Source organism: Ursus maritimus, assembly GCF_017311325.1.
Source record: "Ursus maritimus isolate PB19 chromosome X unlocalized genomic scaffold, ASM1731132v1 scaffold_X1, whole genome shotgun sequence".
Taxonomy (NCBI): Eukaryota; Metazoa; Chordata; class Mammalia; order Carnivora; family Ursidae; genus Ursus; species Ursus maritimus.
The window spans coordinates 98,034,666-98,051,946 of record NW_024423319.1 but is presented as its reverse complement, the minus strand read 5'-3'; the positions used below and the strand labels follow the sequence as shown (position 1 = coordinate 98,051,946).

Genomic DNA, 17,281 nt, shown 5'->3' with positions numbered 1-17,281 from the left:
GGGAAAGAGACAGAATTTCAAGCAGACTCTCCGCTGAGCCCAATGTGGGGCTGGATCCACGACCCTGAGATTATGACCTGAGCCGAAATCAGGAGTTGGATCCTGAGATCATGACCTGAGCCAAAATCAAGAGTCAGACGCTCAACTGACCGAGCCACCCAGGCACCTCCACAATTTAATTTTGGAACATTTTCTTCAAATCCAAAAGAAATCCCGTACCATTAACAGTCATCTTCCATTTTCCAGCCTCTCCCTCCCCTAGCCTTTACTGGATACTTCATACAAATGGACTTCTAAATATGTGGTCTTCTGTGATTGGCTTCTTTCACCCAGCATAATGTTTTTGAGGTTCATCCATGTTCTAGCAGCTACCAGCACTTTATTAATTTTTATTGCCAAATAATATTCCATTGCTGGATATACTCCCCTTTAAAAAATCATTCCTTAGTTAATAAACATGTACGTTTTTTCCACTTTTTGGGTATCACAAATAACTCTGCTACAAACATCTGTATAAAGGTTTTTGTGGATGTATGTTTTTATTTCTCTTGGATACATACCTGAGTGTGGCACTCTTAGCTCAGATGGTAGTTTCATGTTTCATATCTACAGGAACTGCTAAGCTTTTTTCCAAAGTTGTACCATTTTACATTCCCAAAAGCTATGTATGAGGTTCTAATTATTCCACATTCTTGTCAACACTCATCATCTTTCTTATTTCAACCATCCTAGTGAGTATGAAGTGGTATCTCCTGGGTTTCATTTGTATTTTCCTAATGACTATGGTGTTGGCCATCTTTTCATGGGCTTATTGGCCATTTGTACACCTTCTTTGAAGAACTGCCTATTATGATCCTTTGTTGCTTTGTAATTGGGCTTTTTGTTCTTGTTGAGTTATAAAGTTCTTTATGTATTCTGGATACAAGTCCTTTATCAGATATTTGCAAATAATTTCTCCCATTCTGTGGGTTGTCTTTACACTTTCTTTATGACATTGCTTACAGCACAAAAGCTTTTAATTTTGATGAAGTCCAACTTATGTATTTTTTCTTTTGTCACTCTTGCTTTTGGTGTCATATATAAGAAGACATTGCCTAACTCATCATATTCATATGTTGTCTTAAAGTTTTAGTTCTTAGGGCACCTGGGTGGCTCAGTTGGTTAAGTGACTGACTCTTGATTTCACTCAGGTCATGATCTCAGGGTCCTGGGATCAAACCCCATGTCGGGCTCCGTGTTCAGTGGTGAGTCGGCTTGAGGATTCTTTCCCTCTCCCTTTGCCCCTCTGCCCTCTCTAAAATAAACAAATATATTTAAAAAAATAAACTTTTAGTTCTTATATTTAGCTCTATCATAATCAATTTTTGAGTTAATTTTTGTGTATGGTATTATATGGGGTCAAACTTCATTATTTTGTATGTGAATATTTAGTAATCCAAGCACAAGGGTTCAAAAAGACTATTTTTTTGCCATTGAACTGTCTAAGCATTCTTGTCAAAAATCAACTGACCTTAAAACCAAGGTTGTACATCTGGACTTTCAATTTTATTTCATTGATCTATATTTCTATCTTCATGTCAGCACTATATAGTCTTGATTACAGTAGCTTTGTAGTAGGTTTTGAATTTGGAAATTCTAAGTCCTCTAACCTTGCTGTTTTTCAAGGCTGGTTTGGCTATTCTTTGTCCCTTGCACTTCAGCATATATTTTAGGATCCTCTTGTTATTTCTGCAGAAAGACCAGCTAGAATTTTGATGAGGATTGCTAAAGTTTATAGATCAGTTTGAGGATATTGCTATCTTAACCATATTAAGTCTTTTGATCTGGGAACATGGATATTTTTTCCATTTCTTTAGATCTTCTTTAATTTCATTCAACAGTGATCTGTCGTTGGTGGTATAAAAGTCTTACATTTCTTTTAGTCCTATGTATTTAATTTTTTGATGCCGTTAAAACTGGAATCATTTTCTGAATTTCATTTCTCAGATTATTCATTGCTTGTGTATGGGAAAGCAATTGATTTATGCATTTTGATCTTATAATCTGCAAACTTGCGGAATTTATTCTTTCTAATACTCTTTTAGTGTATTCCTTAGGATTTTCTATATACAAGTTCATGTCATCTGCAAATGGGTAGTTTTACTTTTTCCTTTCCAATCTGGATGGCTTTTATCTATTTTTCTTGCCTAGTTGTCGTGGCCTGAACTTCTAGCATAGTGGTAATAGAAGTGGTGACGGCAGCCATCCTTACCTTGCTCCTGATCATAGGTGAAAGCATTCAGTCTTTTACTGTGATGTTAGTTGTAGGCTTTACTTAGATGCCCTTTATCAGGTTGAAGAATTTTCCCTCTGTATTATTTTCCTAGGACTTCCAAGACAAAGTATCACAAACTGGGTGGCTTAAAATGACAAAATGGATTGTCTCGCAGTTCTGGAGTCAAGGTGTCAGCAGGCTGTGCTCCATGTAAAACTGGTAAGAAGAATCCTTCACCTCTTCCTATCTTCTGGTGGTACCTGTCAATCCTAGCTGTTGCTTGCCTTACAATGGCCTTTGTTGTTACCTGGTATTTTCCCTACTCTGAGTGTCTTCACATGGCATCCTTCTCTCCATGTACACCTCTTTTCCACCTCTTATAAGGACACCAGTCATATCTGATTAAGAACCCAGCCTACTCCAGTATGACCTCATCTTAACTTGGATCACATCTGCAATGACCCTATGTCCAAATGAGGACACATTCACAAGTACCAGGGGTTGGGCCTTCAACACATTTTTAAGGAGATACTATTCAACCTACAACACCTTTTATTTCTAATTTGTTGAGTGTGGGGTGTTTTTTTTTTTTTTTCATGAAAGAGTTTGGACTTTGTCAAATGCTTTTTCTACAACTATTAAGATGACCATGTGGGTTTTGTCATTTATTCTACTGCTACGATACATTACAGACAGCCCCAACTTACAATGGTTTGACTTAGGATTTTTTTCACTCTACAATGGTGTAAAAGTAACATATTAAGTGGAAAGCTTACTTCAAATTTTGAATTTTGATCTTTTCTAAGACTAATGATATGCAGTATGATACTCTCTAATGATGCTGGGCAGTGGCAGGAAACTGCAGCTTCCAGTCAGCCATGTTATCATGAGGGGTAAGCAACTGATACACTTATAATCATTCTGTATCCATATAACTACTCTGTTTTTCACTTTCAGTACAGTAGTCAATAAATTACAAGGGATATTCAACATTTTGTTATAAAACAGGCTTTGAGTTAGATGATTTTGCCTAACTATAGACTAATGTAAGTGTTCTGAGTACATTTAAGGTGGTCTAGCTAAGCTATAATGTTTGGTAGGTTAGGTGTATTAAATGTACTTTTCGCTTACGGTATTTCAACTTATAAGTTTATTGAGACATAACCCCATCGTAAGTCAAGGAATATCTGTATGTTGATTCAATTTTGTATGTTAAACTAACCTTGTATTCCTGGAATAAACTTCACTTGGTTATGGTATATAATCCTTTCAATATGTTGCTGTATCAGGTTTGACAGTATTTTTCTTAAGATTTCTTGAGTCTATGTTCATGAGGTATATTGGTTTGCAGTTTTTTTTTTTTCCTGTCATACCTTTGGTTGGGAAATATTCCTTTCTCTTCTATGTTTTGGAAGAGTTTGTGAAAGGCTGCTATTAATTCATCTTTAAATGTTTGGTAATATTCACCAGTGAAGCCATCTGGGTCTGGGTCTTTTCTTGGGACAAGTTTTAAAATTACTGATTCAGTGTCTACACTTGATATAGGTCTATTCATATTTCTTATTTCTCCCATTCATAATATGCTCTTATAATCCTTTTTATTTTTATAAGGTTGGTAGTGGTGTATCCACATTCATTTCTAAGATTAGTAATTTGAGCATTCTCTTTCTTCTTTCTTAAGTAAGTCCAACTAAAGGGTTGTCAATATTGTTGATCTTTTCAATAACTAATTCTTCTGATTTTCTCTCACTTTTCTTTCCTCTGTTTCATTGATTTCACTCTTTTATTACTTCCTTCTTTCTGCTTGCGTTAGGTTTAATTTTCTTTTTCTAATTACTTAAGGTAGAAGATTGAGTTACTTATTTTAGATCTTTCTCCACTCCCTATGCCCTCCTTCTTCTTTTAGAGAGGGAGGGTGAAGAGGCAGAGGGAGAGAGAGAATCTTAAGCAGGTTCCATGCCCAGCATGAAAATGACATGGGGCTCCATCGCACAACCCTGACATAACAACCTGGGCAGAAATCAAGAGTCAGATACTTAACCGATAGCCATCCAGGCACCCCAAAATCATTCTTCTTTTTTAATACAGGTATTTATAGCTATAAATTTTGCTCTCAACATGCATTAGTTGCATCTTACAAGTTTCAGTATGTTGTGTTTTTATGTCCATTCATCTCAAAGTATTTTTGCATTTCCTTTGTGATTTCTTTTTTGACCTATTGGTTATTTAATAATGTACTGTATAATTTTCTCATATTTGTGAATTTCCCAAATTCACTTTTGTTATTGATTTTTAATTTCATTTAATTATGGTTGGAGAATCTACATTATGTATATTATATGACTGAAATCCTTTTAAATGTATTAAGACTTGTTTTATGACCTAGCGTATGGTGTATCCTGGAGAATATTCCATGTGCAATTGAGAAGAATGAATACTCTGTTATTATTGGGTGGAGTGTTCTATGCATGACTGTTAGGCCTTGCTAGTTCATAGTGTTTTTCCAAGTCTCCTTTTTCCTTGTTGATTTTCTGCCCAGTTTATCCATTATTAAAAATAGGGTACTGAAGTCTTTGTTCTTGTTGAACTGTTTATTTCTCCCCTTAACTCTGTCAGTTTTTGCTTCCTGTATTTTTCTTAATTCTTCTCTTCTCTCTTTTCCTTGGTGTGGATTATTCCTATTGACCGAGTTCACAGACTCTTCTGCCAGCTCAGTTCTGATGTTGAGCTCCTCTAGTAAAAACTTCATTTTAATTATTATACTTTTAAACTCCAGAATCTCTATTTGGTTCCTGTTCATAATTTATATCTCTTTATTGATAGTCTTGGTTTGGCAAGACATGCACGTAGCCTTGTAGATCCCCCAGGAATTTGTCAGAGCTTTTCAAAGACCTCTGAGGACAGACATCTCATTCCCTAGATCTTCCTTTTCAGTTTTTCTCTAGACCATGATTATCTCAACTGGTATCATAGCCTCAGGCAGTTACTATTTAAACAATGCTGCTGATTGTTTTGGATAGACACTCTGGGGATAGGGCTTTTTCTGGGAGTTAGTGCAAAGTCAGGTCAAATAATGAATGACAAGGCCTTGTGTATAGGTTTGTTCTAGGGAGCTGCAAGATAGGTCAAATAGTAATAAAGCTCTGGGAATGAAATGGGTCTTTCTGAGGAACTCCAATCCTGGTCTTTCCTCTCTGGTGGCTATAAGGCTGCTGATTCTCAAAGCTACTGTGGAGCTGGGAGAAAGTAACGGAATAGGGAGTGTTAAAAAGCCTCAAACCCTGCCGTTCTTATAGAAGTTCAGCAGTTTATAAAATGCTGTCAACCTTTGGTTAATTTCCAGAGTTCAGAAGAGGCAATTTTGACAATTTTTGCTATTTGTTGCTTTTATGGAGGAGTATGTTTACAGAGTTGCCACATTATACTTTCGAGCATGATATAAGTTAAACTATGAAAAGGAAACAAGGCAAAACATGGTATAATCAGAGCATAATGCTATTCAAGAATTGGTGACTGTGAATTAAATATTTATATAGTATAGCAGTACCTGGGGAAACTAGCCCATTACTTCCTCTGTTCTATCAGTGATGTAGGAAGCACTCTGGTTGTATGCTTTGAGAAGTTTAATAGCTTCATACATACTTTGGGAGGAAAAGTACGATTAGGTTATTGATTCTTTTTCCTTAATCATGTGGAAGCTTTAGGGGAGAACAAAAGGGAATAAAGAAAATGCATGAAGAAATGGCAGGTCCCGGCAAGAAGATTTCTGATGTTTTTCATTACAGTATCAGAAATCCAAACCTCAATCTACCAGTGTGACTCAATTGGCTGATTTAATTTTGTGCAAGTCAAAAAGTAAATAAAATATGTGGAAGAAGAATTCAGCTACTACTGTGCATATCCTTATGGGAGATAAGGATATGCTAATATGGCCCATCCCCCCAAATAATTAAAACTACAATGTTCTACTTCCATATTTGAAAAAGTTCTCCATTAGCTTCTTTCCTAGTAAAATACTTTGAGATCCTCAAATACCTACTGTATTTACTATATATAACAAGTTCAACTTTTTAAATTAATTACATGATTACAATGTATCTATCTTTCAAGCTCCCTAAAGAATGTCTTCAAAACACAGATATTTTGCAGCCTTGGAAATGTTTATTTAATAATTTGATAAATTATTGGATTTCTCGCCTCAGATAGTTTTAAGTATTATAGAGCCAAATCAGCTAGGCTCAAACAAGATTTCACTTCTCTATTGAATTCATGTACTCTTAGCTCAGCCAAGCACAAAACAGCTAATGCCGTCACGTTTGAAAAGCTTTTATGCTGAATTTGACACAAAAGCAATCACAAAGCAGACAAAAAAGGAATTTCTCTTTCAAAAGCTGAAAGGGGAAAAAATAAATGAAAACTCTGAGCCTGGGTAAATCTCTCTTGACACTGAAAAAGAAAGCTTAAAATCATCAAGAAATAATTTTTTCAAAGAATTCACTGCCAAGTTTGGGCCAATCTTAATAGCCTGGGGAACAGGTTGTGAAGTCAACCAAGATTCTGCCAAATAAAATAAATCCCATGATGACCTNNNNCGCTGCTGGCAGCTTTAGGTGCCAATGTCACACCATCTTACTTCTTATGAAAGTTAAATGGCATCATCTCTCATAGGATTCTGTCATAGCTTATTGGCAGGGAGTTTGATTAAAATGGAAATCCTGTATGATTTTTCCCTAACATCTGTCATTCCATCTCAAAAAAACATTATTGTTTTACTAAGGCCATGGAGAAGATCAACTGAAGCCGTGTGGTTAACAGAATCAGCTACTTCCTCGCATTATGTTTTTGTTTCCAAAAAATTAAAGGTTATATAGAAACTACATATATTATGGGCATCTCTTAATGACCTGTTCATTAATCATCAACACGATGGGCTATCTATAGCTTGTTCTTTTGATAAATCAAGACTGTCTTGTTGCCATCTCCTTCCAGCCTGACCATGTTTTCAAGATGGACTGCCCCTGGATGCTACCTCAGATTTGATTCCTCTCCTGTGACATGCTTGTTGTTGTCCCCATTTTTTCTCCACTACTTTTTTTAACCAAGAGGAGGAGGCTGTCTGAATGTCCAATCAGTAAGGAGATGGTTAAGGGTGGAACTTAATGAGATGTTGTAAAGAATTTAAAATGATAATTATCAAAAGTTATAAAGCAACAACTTATAAGTATTTATGTAAGGACACTAAGTTTAAAGTCAGAATTCAAAATTGTATCTCCATTATGAGGACAATGAAAACATGTAGATAAGAAATGGAAGAGATTACAAAGATGAGCAATGATGAATCACAGATATATCAGAATTGTAGATGAATTTTTCTTTAGTTCAGGTATGATGACTGGTTTAAATTTTCAAAGAGTATACTACTACTGGTACTTGCCTTTGGAACCATTTCACTGTGACAGTGAGGGTAGTCATCAGTGACGCTGCTGCAAGGGAGGCTGGCTGCTTTAATCACAGCTCTCCAACTCTGTAGACACAGCCTGATGATCGCCTTACGAGGCTCACCAGCTCTCTCCCTAATCTTAGGCACGGAGACTCGGAAAGAATTTATGGAGCAAGGAGATCGTGCTCAAATTATCCAATGCCTCTTTAAGTCTATTTTCACCCTTTCTTCATAAAAGAAAATTATAAGTGGTAAGCCAGCTATTAACCACTCAGTAGTGATAACATATTAGACATAAAGGCCAGATCTCCATTTTATATGCTACCTGACTTTTAGAAAAATTAAAAATTGTAGTTTCATTAAAAAGGGGATATAATTTGCAATTATCTTTTTAGTTTTTCATAGTAAAACAGAATATGAAAACCTCTCCCCAGTATACTGTTTCATCGTTTTCATTTCCCACCTGTTGGCTTCTCAGTAATATGATCTTATTTGTCAATTCATAATTACAGTTGTCCCCCTTTCTGATCTTCATAGTGTTTTCTTGATTTGTTTTAGCCACATAGAACACCACGGGTAGAAGAGAAAATCTGTGAGGTCATCTACAAGAGCAATTGCTATGCATTCACATCCTAACACTATGATTTTTAAGAGGAGTTTCTGAACTTCTCTAGGCTTCAATTTTTTCACCTGTAAACTGTGAACAATAATAGTTTTCATGGAAGATTCCTGATTACTTATAGCTTTAACATATGTCATTTAGGAAATGGACGGGAAAATTACAGCTTTGGTCATCTTTATATAATGAACATACACTGAAAGTGCAACTATACACACACACACACACAGTTAATTCATAACATATAACACAAACAAAAACATCAGTTTCTACAGATAATGGCTGAGCCATTTTTATGATGTAGTTTTAGACTGACAGTTGAAAAGCAATTTTTTTATTTTGAAAGTGTAACAAGGATAGCAATTATAATAACGTCTTTGTTTTCGGTGTTTAAAACATATGACTTGTTTTGATGATGAAATTGTTTTGTTTTGTCCTTTCATATTTTCTTTTGCCCTTCCTTTCATCTCTTATTTAGAGTCCCTTGCTTTTTTAAGGGCTAGAAAACCCTAATCATTCCTGCCATCACTTTAAGATTCTTGTAGGTTTTAAGATTTCTCATGTGCCAACTTGCAGAGTCTTCTTGCCCTTATCAAATTTATCACAATATGCCTCCTTCCCTTTTTCTAACTCAAGGGTCCAGCCCAAACTCTTTTCCCTGTTAATTCCTCCCAATCAGTTAATCACTTTCTTCTAAGATCTGCTGGATTCATAGAATCCTCAGTTTTTGGACAGGAAAAAGAAATGGCATAACATACTGAGTACCTTAGGATAAGACCAGAGCCTTCAAGAACAGCTGCATGAATTCTATCTTTCCCATAGTCAAACCAAGAACTGGGAACATCATCATTAGAAATTCCTATGCCTTCTATGTTCATCCAAAGGAGAAAATCATAGTGGCAACAAGTATCTCGTAAAAAAAGTAACTGCTTCCAACAGAGGTAATGCTGAATCTGTAAAGTCCTATGTGATTTCTTTCTTTTTTTTTTAAGATTTTATTTATTTGACAGAGAGAGAGACAGCCAGCGAGAGAGGGAACACAAGCAGGGGGAGTGGGAGAGGAAAGAGCAGGCTCCCAGCAGAGGAGCCTGATGTGGGGCTTGACCCCAGGACCCTGGAATCACGTCCTGAGCCCTGAGCTGAAGGCAGATGCTTAACGACTGAGCCACCCAGGCGCCCCAGTCCTATGTGATTTCTAACATTCTTGTCATATGAACAAAAATCTTGTCCTCATAGCAGTGCAGGTCCTTTGGAGAAGTAGCTATGGCTGAGGCTGGCTAAAAGCTCATTAGCTCACTATTCCCATTTACTCTTCCTGATGTTAAATTGGGAACGTGTTCTGGTCAATGGGAGGTGGGTCGAAGTGATGTACATAATCTCCAGGCCTATCCATAGAACCCCGTGGATAAAGTGGCCACATTCTCTCTTACTTTCCTGCAGTGACTGTGGGCAGCCATGAGTTTAAGATGATGCTATCACAAAATTGGAAAAGCCTGGATTCCTCAAGTTGCTATTTGAGAACTCCCAGGAAGAGCTCTTCAACCCTCACTGCAGTATGATACAATCAGGGAATTCATCTTTATTATATTAAACTATTGAGATTTCAGGGTTTATTTTTCAAATAAACATAGCATAAATACATATGCCATGTAGCTCAGCACAGCCTAAACACTGACTCATTTAGAAATAGAAGTCACTTCGTCCAAGAAAATCACAATATAATGTTTTTTTTTTTCAGATGACATAGCTAATTTGTGATTCAGACAATTGTTTAGCAGAAGGCTTTTTTCCAACATGAAAAAAAACATCTATAGAGGGTTTTGATAAAAAATTGAATCTAATCAAGTTCTTACTGTGTTACTTCTCTGCTTAGCATTTAAGGTCTTTCCCAACTGACCCATAAGTATGAGGTTTGAAAGAATTAAAAGCATGTAAGGTACCAGGCATGATGCTTGATAAAACACAGTCAGTAAACAAATACTATTTCCTTTCTCTTTTCTCTTTCTTTTATCGCAACGAGTTCTAGACTCTGAAGTGGACAGATACATGATGGGGTTTCGGGGGGAAAGAAGAAGAAGAGAAGGAAGAGAAAGAAGTAGAGAAATTGGTCTGAAGGTCAAAGACCTGGAGGAGAAAGTAAGAAGACCCCTTATCCTTGCCTTATTCTTACACTTCCCCTACCTTCTCCATTCAGGGCCCTACTTAGGAAGGAGTAGACCCGTTACTTTTTCTAGGAAGGAATTAATTCCAAATGACTGACTTTATGCTACCACACAAGTATGTATATCAACTATGAAGTGATCTCAAAAGATGGTGTAACATGAAAACCAGCCTATGATATCTGGATTAAACAAAATTAATTTTAAGTTTGATATTAGCCATCAGTTTTCCTCTAGTCTCTACTTTGGCTGAAAAGTCTACTGTTCGCTTCAGCTTAAACGTAGTTTTCTTTTAATAAATTGGCATTAAAAATCATTAAATTTTAATCCATGGTTATAATTTTATCCAGTATAACTGATAGTTTATTTTAAGAACATATCTGTGATACCAACCTTGGTTTCTGTGATTTTCTTTTGGATTGCATCCATTGTGTAGGGAGCCTCCTTCCATGCTTCGAGCTTGGCTCTGGCCTGTCCCAACACCTGCTCAGCCTCTTCTTTTGCTTCCAGCCATTGTGTTGAATCCTTTAACATCTCATTCAACTGCTGCCTCCGGTTCTGAAGGTGTTCCTGTACTTCATCCCACTGACTCTGAATTCTTTCAACTGGAATAGAAGGAAAAATGAATATACAGGAGTAAATGCTAGCCTGGAGAAGACATTTGAAATTTAACCTTCAAAGATGATCTCACTTTTTATACCATTCATTAAAAAAAAAATGTTCATTGTGTTACAGCTAGGACAATGGACAATAGAATTCCTTACTTTTTCCAATGGCAAATGTGAGGTTAGGTTTCTTCCTCAAGGTGACCTAGAACATCAGCAGTGTATGTAAAAATTTAACTCTGTCTATTCTCAATCCCCAGAGCCAAATATGAGTAATCTTTTCGAAAGGTACTAGAGCAGAATGCCTGAATCCCCTTGCCCTTACCACCTGAGTGCCCAACAACCTGACTTCTGAGACTATTATTGGCAACTCATTCCTTGAAGGACTTGTGGTGCCACAAAGCATTTGTTCTGCCACCTAAGTGGCAGGCTAGATATACCGGGGAATCGATGATTCCTGCCACCTCACCTCCCAGGAGCAGCCTGTAAGCAAGGACTGATGGTACATATTGGGGTATGAATAGTTTTGCCCCCTTCATGCCAGGGATGATCACTGGGGAGCATTTATTTTACAAGGGTTCCGGAGCTCTCCTAGTGGGATGAAGCTCCAGTAGCCCACAGAAGTAACCTGCTTGAAAATGCACCGTCCCTTATTGACTCCCCTGCCTTCCTCACTCGCTCAATCCCCTACTGATGTTTCCCTCAAATCCCGAATAAACCATATGCTCTGGTCTTCTTCTGGAGCAACCCAAGAGTAGACGGGCCTACTAGAAATGCCTTGTAACAATATCTAAGAATTCATACTGGTTATATTCTGTAAGTAAGACAAGCTTATATTGAGGCCATTTTTTGGTATCACTGTGAGTCAGAGATGGAGATGCCCTATAAATTCTGCTCTGAAGTACTTTATTTTAGTATAATAAAAATAAAAATGACCACATTGTTTTTTTTTTTTCTTTTGAGGACCACATTATCTTTTCTTTAGGCTGATTTCATAAACTAGAAATAATATCCTGGAAAATAAGTAATAAAACCACTATCAACTTTATCCCTTAAGCAAAACCTGATAGACATTCTAGATTTTTCCCAAGGTTTCAATGAATACCATATATAATTGGTTACCAATTTTTCTCATATAGAACTCCTTGCCACTTCTCACATATTCCTCCTGCAAAGCTCTATCACTTCTTGCCTCCATGTCTGTAGTAGACTCTCTAGCCCCCCTGTCTCAAGTCTCTGTTTTGTAATGCAACTTTCACACTACAGAGAGAGTAATAATTAATATAAATCTGATCGCCCCACTCCTTCATTTAAACCCTTCAGTGTCTCCCCACTGTCCTATGGAATATCTTAGCTTGACATACATTTTCCTCTGTGATCTGGCCTGGATAATCCGACAGATTTATTTATAAAGAAACAAATTACAACATAATCCAGGTGTAGGAAAATCACCAAAGATAATACAAGAAATTGGGCCTTGCAGCAGTGGAGCTGTGACTACATCTAGAACCAGGAAATCAGGGGAGGGAAAAGTGGCCAGAAGATGAGAATCACAAGGAGAGAAGCACATTAACTTTTTGCCAAGGGACACCATTGGCCTGAGGCAACTTCACCAGAAGGAACCAGGAGAATAAATACCCTGATCTCACTTTGTCCTCTCTCTTACCAGGTCTCCCTGGTGGGTAAACCAACTGGAAGTCAGAGGGCACGGGAGCCCGGTGATGACACATATCAACCCCTCAGAGGAGAGACCAAAGAAGAGAAGGGTGAAGAAGGGCTTTGGATAGACACATAAAATGTACACAGCACAGTCCTATAAAATCGTACCTCATGATATAAGTTTAGTCCTTCTTCATTAACTCTGTTGTTGCCCCCATAAAGTTTAAGAGAACTCAGGTGTTAAAGAAGTACTTGAGATTTTCTGCAAATAAGCATGAGAGCTAGACAAATCCTAGAAGACTAGTGATTGTGACATGAAATCAAGAATCTGGAACCTAGAACAGGTAAAACCAGGTGAGTGGCACTCATCATAAACAACTGTTTTTATTGGATTCATTTCTGTTTGGGGGTTTCCTTGGTGTTCCGAAACCAGTCAGCATAGTATATTCCAACTTGGGTTAACACGTGAACCTCTGTTTAAATGTCAGTTTCTCTCTATAATCTTTGAGCACCCTTCTTTTTTGCTTGTTTGTTTCATTGTTGTTGTTGCCCCACAAGGTAGTGCGACACCTAACATAGGTGAGATTTACAGTTATTAATTAGTCTTCTATTTAATCTTTACTTTACAAAATTAATAGTGCAAATGCTATTATAAGGAAGCTGTTTAAAATAGACCTTTACGTATTCTGAAATAATTCTCCATCAGTCATAGAAATAACTGATATTCCAATTACAAGCCATTTTTTCAACTTAACATGGCTGGCTACTTTATTATGCATAGTTGGCACCTTCTTTTTCTTAGCCTATTTTTATATACTATATATATATGAAAACAATAAAATTGGCTTTCCCTAAAAAGTCTCTGATTCCAATTTGTTTTTGCATTAATCAGCCTTGATTAGTGACATTTTATTATGCCAGCAAACTTTTTAAAATGCCTAGTATTTTTTTTACAGATTTATTTATTTATTTGACAGAGATAGAGACAGCCAGCGAGAGAGGGAACACAAGCAAGGGGAGTGGGAGAGGAAGAAGCAGGCTCCCAGTGGAGGAGCCTGACGTGGGGCTCGATCCCAGAACGCCAGGATCACTCCCTGAGCCGAAGGCAGACGCTTAACGACTGAGCCACCCAGGCGCCCCTAAAATGCCTAGTATTTTTGATAAAAATATGGTAAGCCATTTGCATTCATTCCAGTGAACACTTCATACATCTTATAGTTCATTTCAATAGAGTAGACATAATCTTTATATTTAAAAAGGCCATCGTAGGAGAAAAAATTAAGATAGTTCTTCCTATTGTGTGGGTATGTATCTCCTCATTGTGGCAAAAGGAGGAAACTTTCACAGCCCAGATCATTATTTCAGACAAATATACCATTTGAATGCTTGTTCAGGCACAACAATAAAAGTTTTCATCCCAAAGGGGTCATGTATATGTCACGTAGCAAGGCAAACTGTTTCATTGGTGTACACATCGCACTGAGGGCGTGCTTTCTCATCCTTGACCTTCAGCTGTACATGACCGTCAGATAATACTTAACTAAATAAAATTACAGGCTACAGACTCACTCAACAATCCATCTACCCCTCCACGCACCCCTACCCATCAATCCATTCATCTAGCCTGATAGTCACCATTTTATTTACCATCTACTAGATACCAGGCATTATGCTAAGCTGTGGGGAAACAAAGGAATCAAGACAGATTCCCTGGCTTCTGGTTGGTGCCTGTTAGATAAAGCTGTTATTCACTATCTACCCAAAGAATAAAGGATGAACAGTTCCAGGGAAAAGATAACGAGTTCAATCTTGGACCTACTCAGTCAGAGGTTTTGAGGATCATCTACGTCACAATATCATTTTAATCATGTGGACTGCAGGTGCGATGGCATAGCCATGTATTCGGGGGGAGAGAGAGATCTTGGCTTGGAAATTACTACAGAGAAGTAATGAAGACCTCAGTGTGAATGCATTTTCACTGACACGGTATGTAGATTGACTAGAACACAGGGGTAAAGATCAAGTCCTCGAATATATAACACATAAAGACAGAATGAAGCAAAAGTAGCCAATAATATGAATGAATGAATGAATGAATGAATGAATGAATGAATGGCTAGAGAGGTAGGAGGAATGCCTGGAAAGTGTACTTTCACAAAAACATGGACAAGAAAGTATTGCAAAAACCCAAACGTGGTCAACACTTTTAAAAGCCATAAATGTCATGCCAGATAATAAAAATCATAATAATTAACATTCATTTGAATACCTACACCGCTTAAAGCACCGTTTTAAGTTCTGTATGAGTGTTAACTCATTTCATCGTCATGATGATCTTATGAGGTAGGTATCATTGTTTATGCTGCTGCTGCTGCTGTTGCTACTTCTCCTCGTTGAACAGAGGAAGAAAGACTGCATTAAAGAATTGACATAAGGTCATACAGACAGTGAGTGGGAGAGCCAACACTTGGACCCAAATAGTCAGACTCCCCAAAGCCCATGCCAGAAGTATCCACAGGCTTTGACCACATGGAATTCACTCAGGACCATACAGAAAACAATTTCAGTGGAGCGGTGGAAATCTTACTGTAAGGGATTGACAAATGAATCAGCCAATGATAAATGGAGTTGGAAGATAATTACCCTTTGTGGGTAACAACTGTGAGGTGCATTTTTCACTGTCTCCCAGAGTTCACTCATTGGAGTTGAACTCAAGATGCCCACAGCAATAACCTGCTTGATAATTGGCTCAATTGTTGGCTTCTTTCCCTGGTTTGTTGTGTCAGTGTCTTACTGGCACTTCATGGGATCACCTTACAAGTAAAACACTTTCACTCAAGTCACTGTTTCAAGGTCATCTTCTGGGGGAAGCTAGTCAAAGTTAGAATTTTATTCATTAAAAAAAAAAAAACCTTAATGCACAGCCCAGTGCTTGGTGCCTGGTATACTTTCAATAACTGTCTGTCAAATGAATTGTACGTGAAGACTATTTTAATTATCCATGCTTCCTTTTTATAGTGATGTAAAAATGCCACTTCCAAAGTTAACCCTTGCTCAGGACCTGGAGTCTTTCTTCTTTAAAAGGAGTCACTGTCTCTACTGCACTGTAAGTTTACATAAGTTGAATACTGGTTTAAGAATTATGCTCATCGTCACTCATCATCAGGGAAATGCAAATCAAAACTACCACGAGATAGCACCTCACACCTGTCAGAATGGCTAAAATCAACAACACAAGAAACAACAGGTATTGGTGAGGATACAGAGAAAAAGGAACTTTCATGCAGTGTTGGTGGGAATGCAAAGTGATGCAGCCACTCTGGAAAACAGTGTGGAGGTTCCTCAAAAAGTTAAAATTAGAACTCCCTTATGACCCAGCTGGGTATTTACCCAAAGGATACAGAAACACTAATTCAAAGGGATACATGCACCCCTATGTTTATAGCAGCATTCTTTATAATAGCCGAACTATGGAAGCAGCCCAAGTGCCCATTGACTGATGAATGGCTAAAGAAGAGGTGGTATATATACAATGGAATATCACTCAGCCATAAAAAAGAATGAAATCTTGCCATTTGCAATGACATGGATGGATCTAGAGAGTATAATGCTAAATGAAATAAGTCAGTCAGAGAAAGACAAATACCATAAGATTCTACTCATAAGTGGAATTTAAGGAACAGAAAAAAAAAACAAGCAAAGGGAAAAAATGAGAGACAGAGAAAGCAAGAAACAGACTCTTAATTAGAAAGAACAATCTGATAGTTACTGGAGGGGAAGGGGCGGGGGGATGGGTGAAACAGGTAATGGGGATTCAGGAGTGCACTTGTGATGAACACTGGGTGATGTATGGAAATGTTGAATCACTATATTGTACACCTGAAACTAATATAACACTGTATGCTAACTAACTGGAATTAAAATAAAAACTTTAAAAAAGAATTGCATATTTCCCTCTCATTCTTCAGGATCTCTATTTTAAGCAAACAAATATTTTCTGGGCATCCTTTGTTTCTGATTTAATGCCTCTGCACCAACCATATTTTTTAGTATAGAACATCTTCAATATCATATTTACTAGTAGAATATTCTCATCTGATAAAAAAAATCCATAAATTAAAAGGTATGTTGGTCTGCGAAGGGGATTCTTGTGAGTCAAAAAGAATCAATGATCTTTCTTTAATATTTTTAAAATAAACTGTAGATCAGAGAGAATCTGTTGGAATGTCTTTTTGCCGCACACTGTCTTTTTAATTAAATCTGAGATGGCATAATATAGAAGAGAATATGTATATTTCAGATAAGGATATTTTTATGGGCATTTTCAAATTTTAAAACATACTGAGCTTCAGAGGCTAATAACAACAATAAAGTATCATATTGTTATTAACAAAAGTACAAGGAGAGGAATACGAGAAAGACAGTAAACACATGTATTGACCCTTGTGAAATAAATTCCCATATGTGAGAATCCATTTTGCAGAACAGAAATTATAGAGAGATTACTTCCTTTACAAAAGGATTCACCATAAGATTTCTTTAAAT

At 37.1% G+C, this 17,281-nt stretch overlaps 1 protein-coding gene across 1 annotated transcript in view; it reads right to left on the bottom strand.

Moving 5' to 3' along the window:
* The window catches only part of DMD (dystrophin), a 1,667,815-nt gene that overhangs the window by 518,517 nt on the left and 1,132,017 nt on the right, over window positions 1–17,281 (bottom strand). Inside the window, exon 51 of the mRNA XM_040633145.1 lies at window positions 10,866–11,077. Coding sequence (XP_040489079.1) covers window positions 10,866–11,077 — 212 coding nt within the window. The remainder of the gene's footprint in view (window positions 1–10,865; window positions 11,078–17,281) is intronic.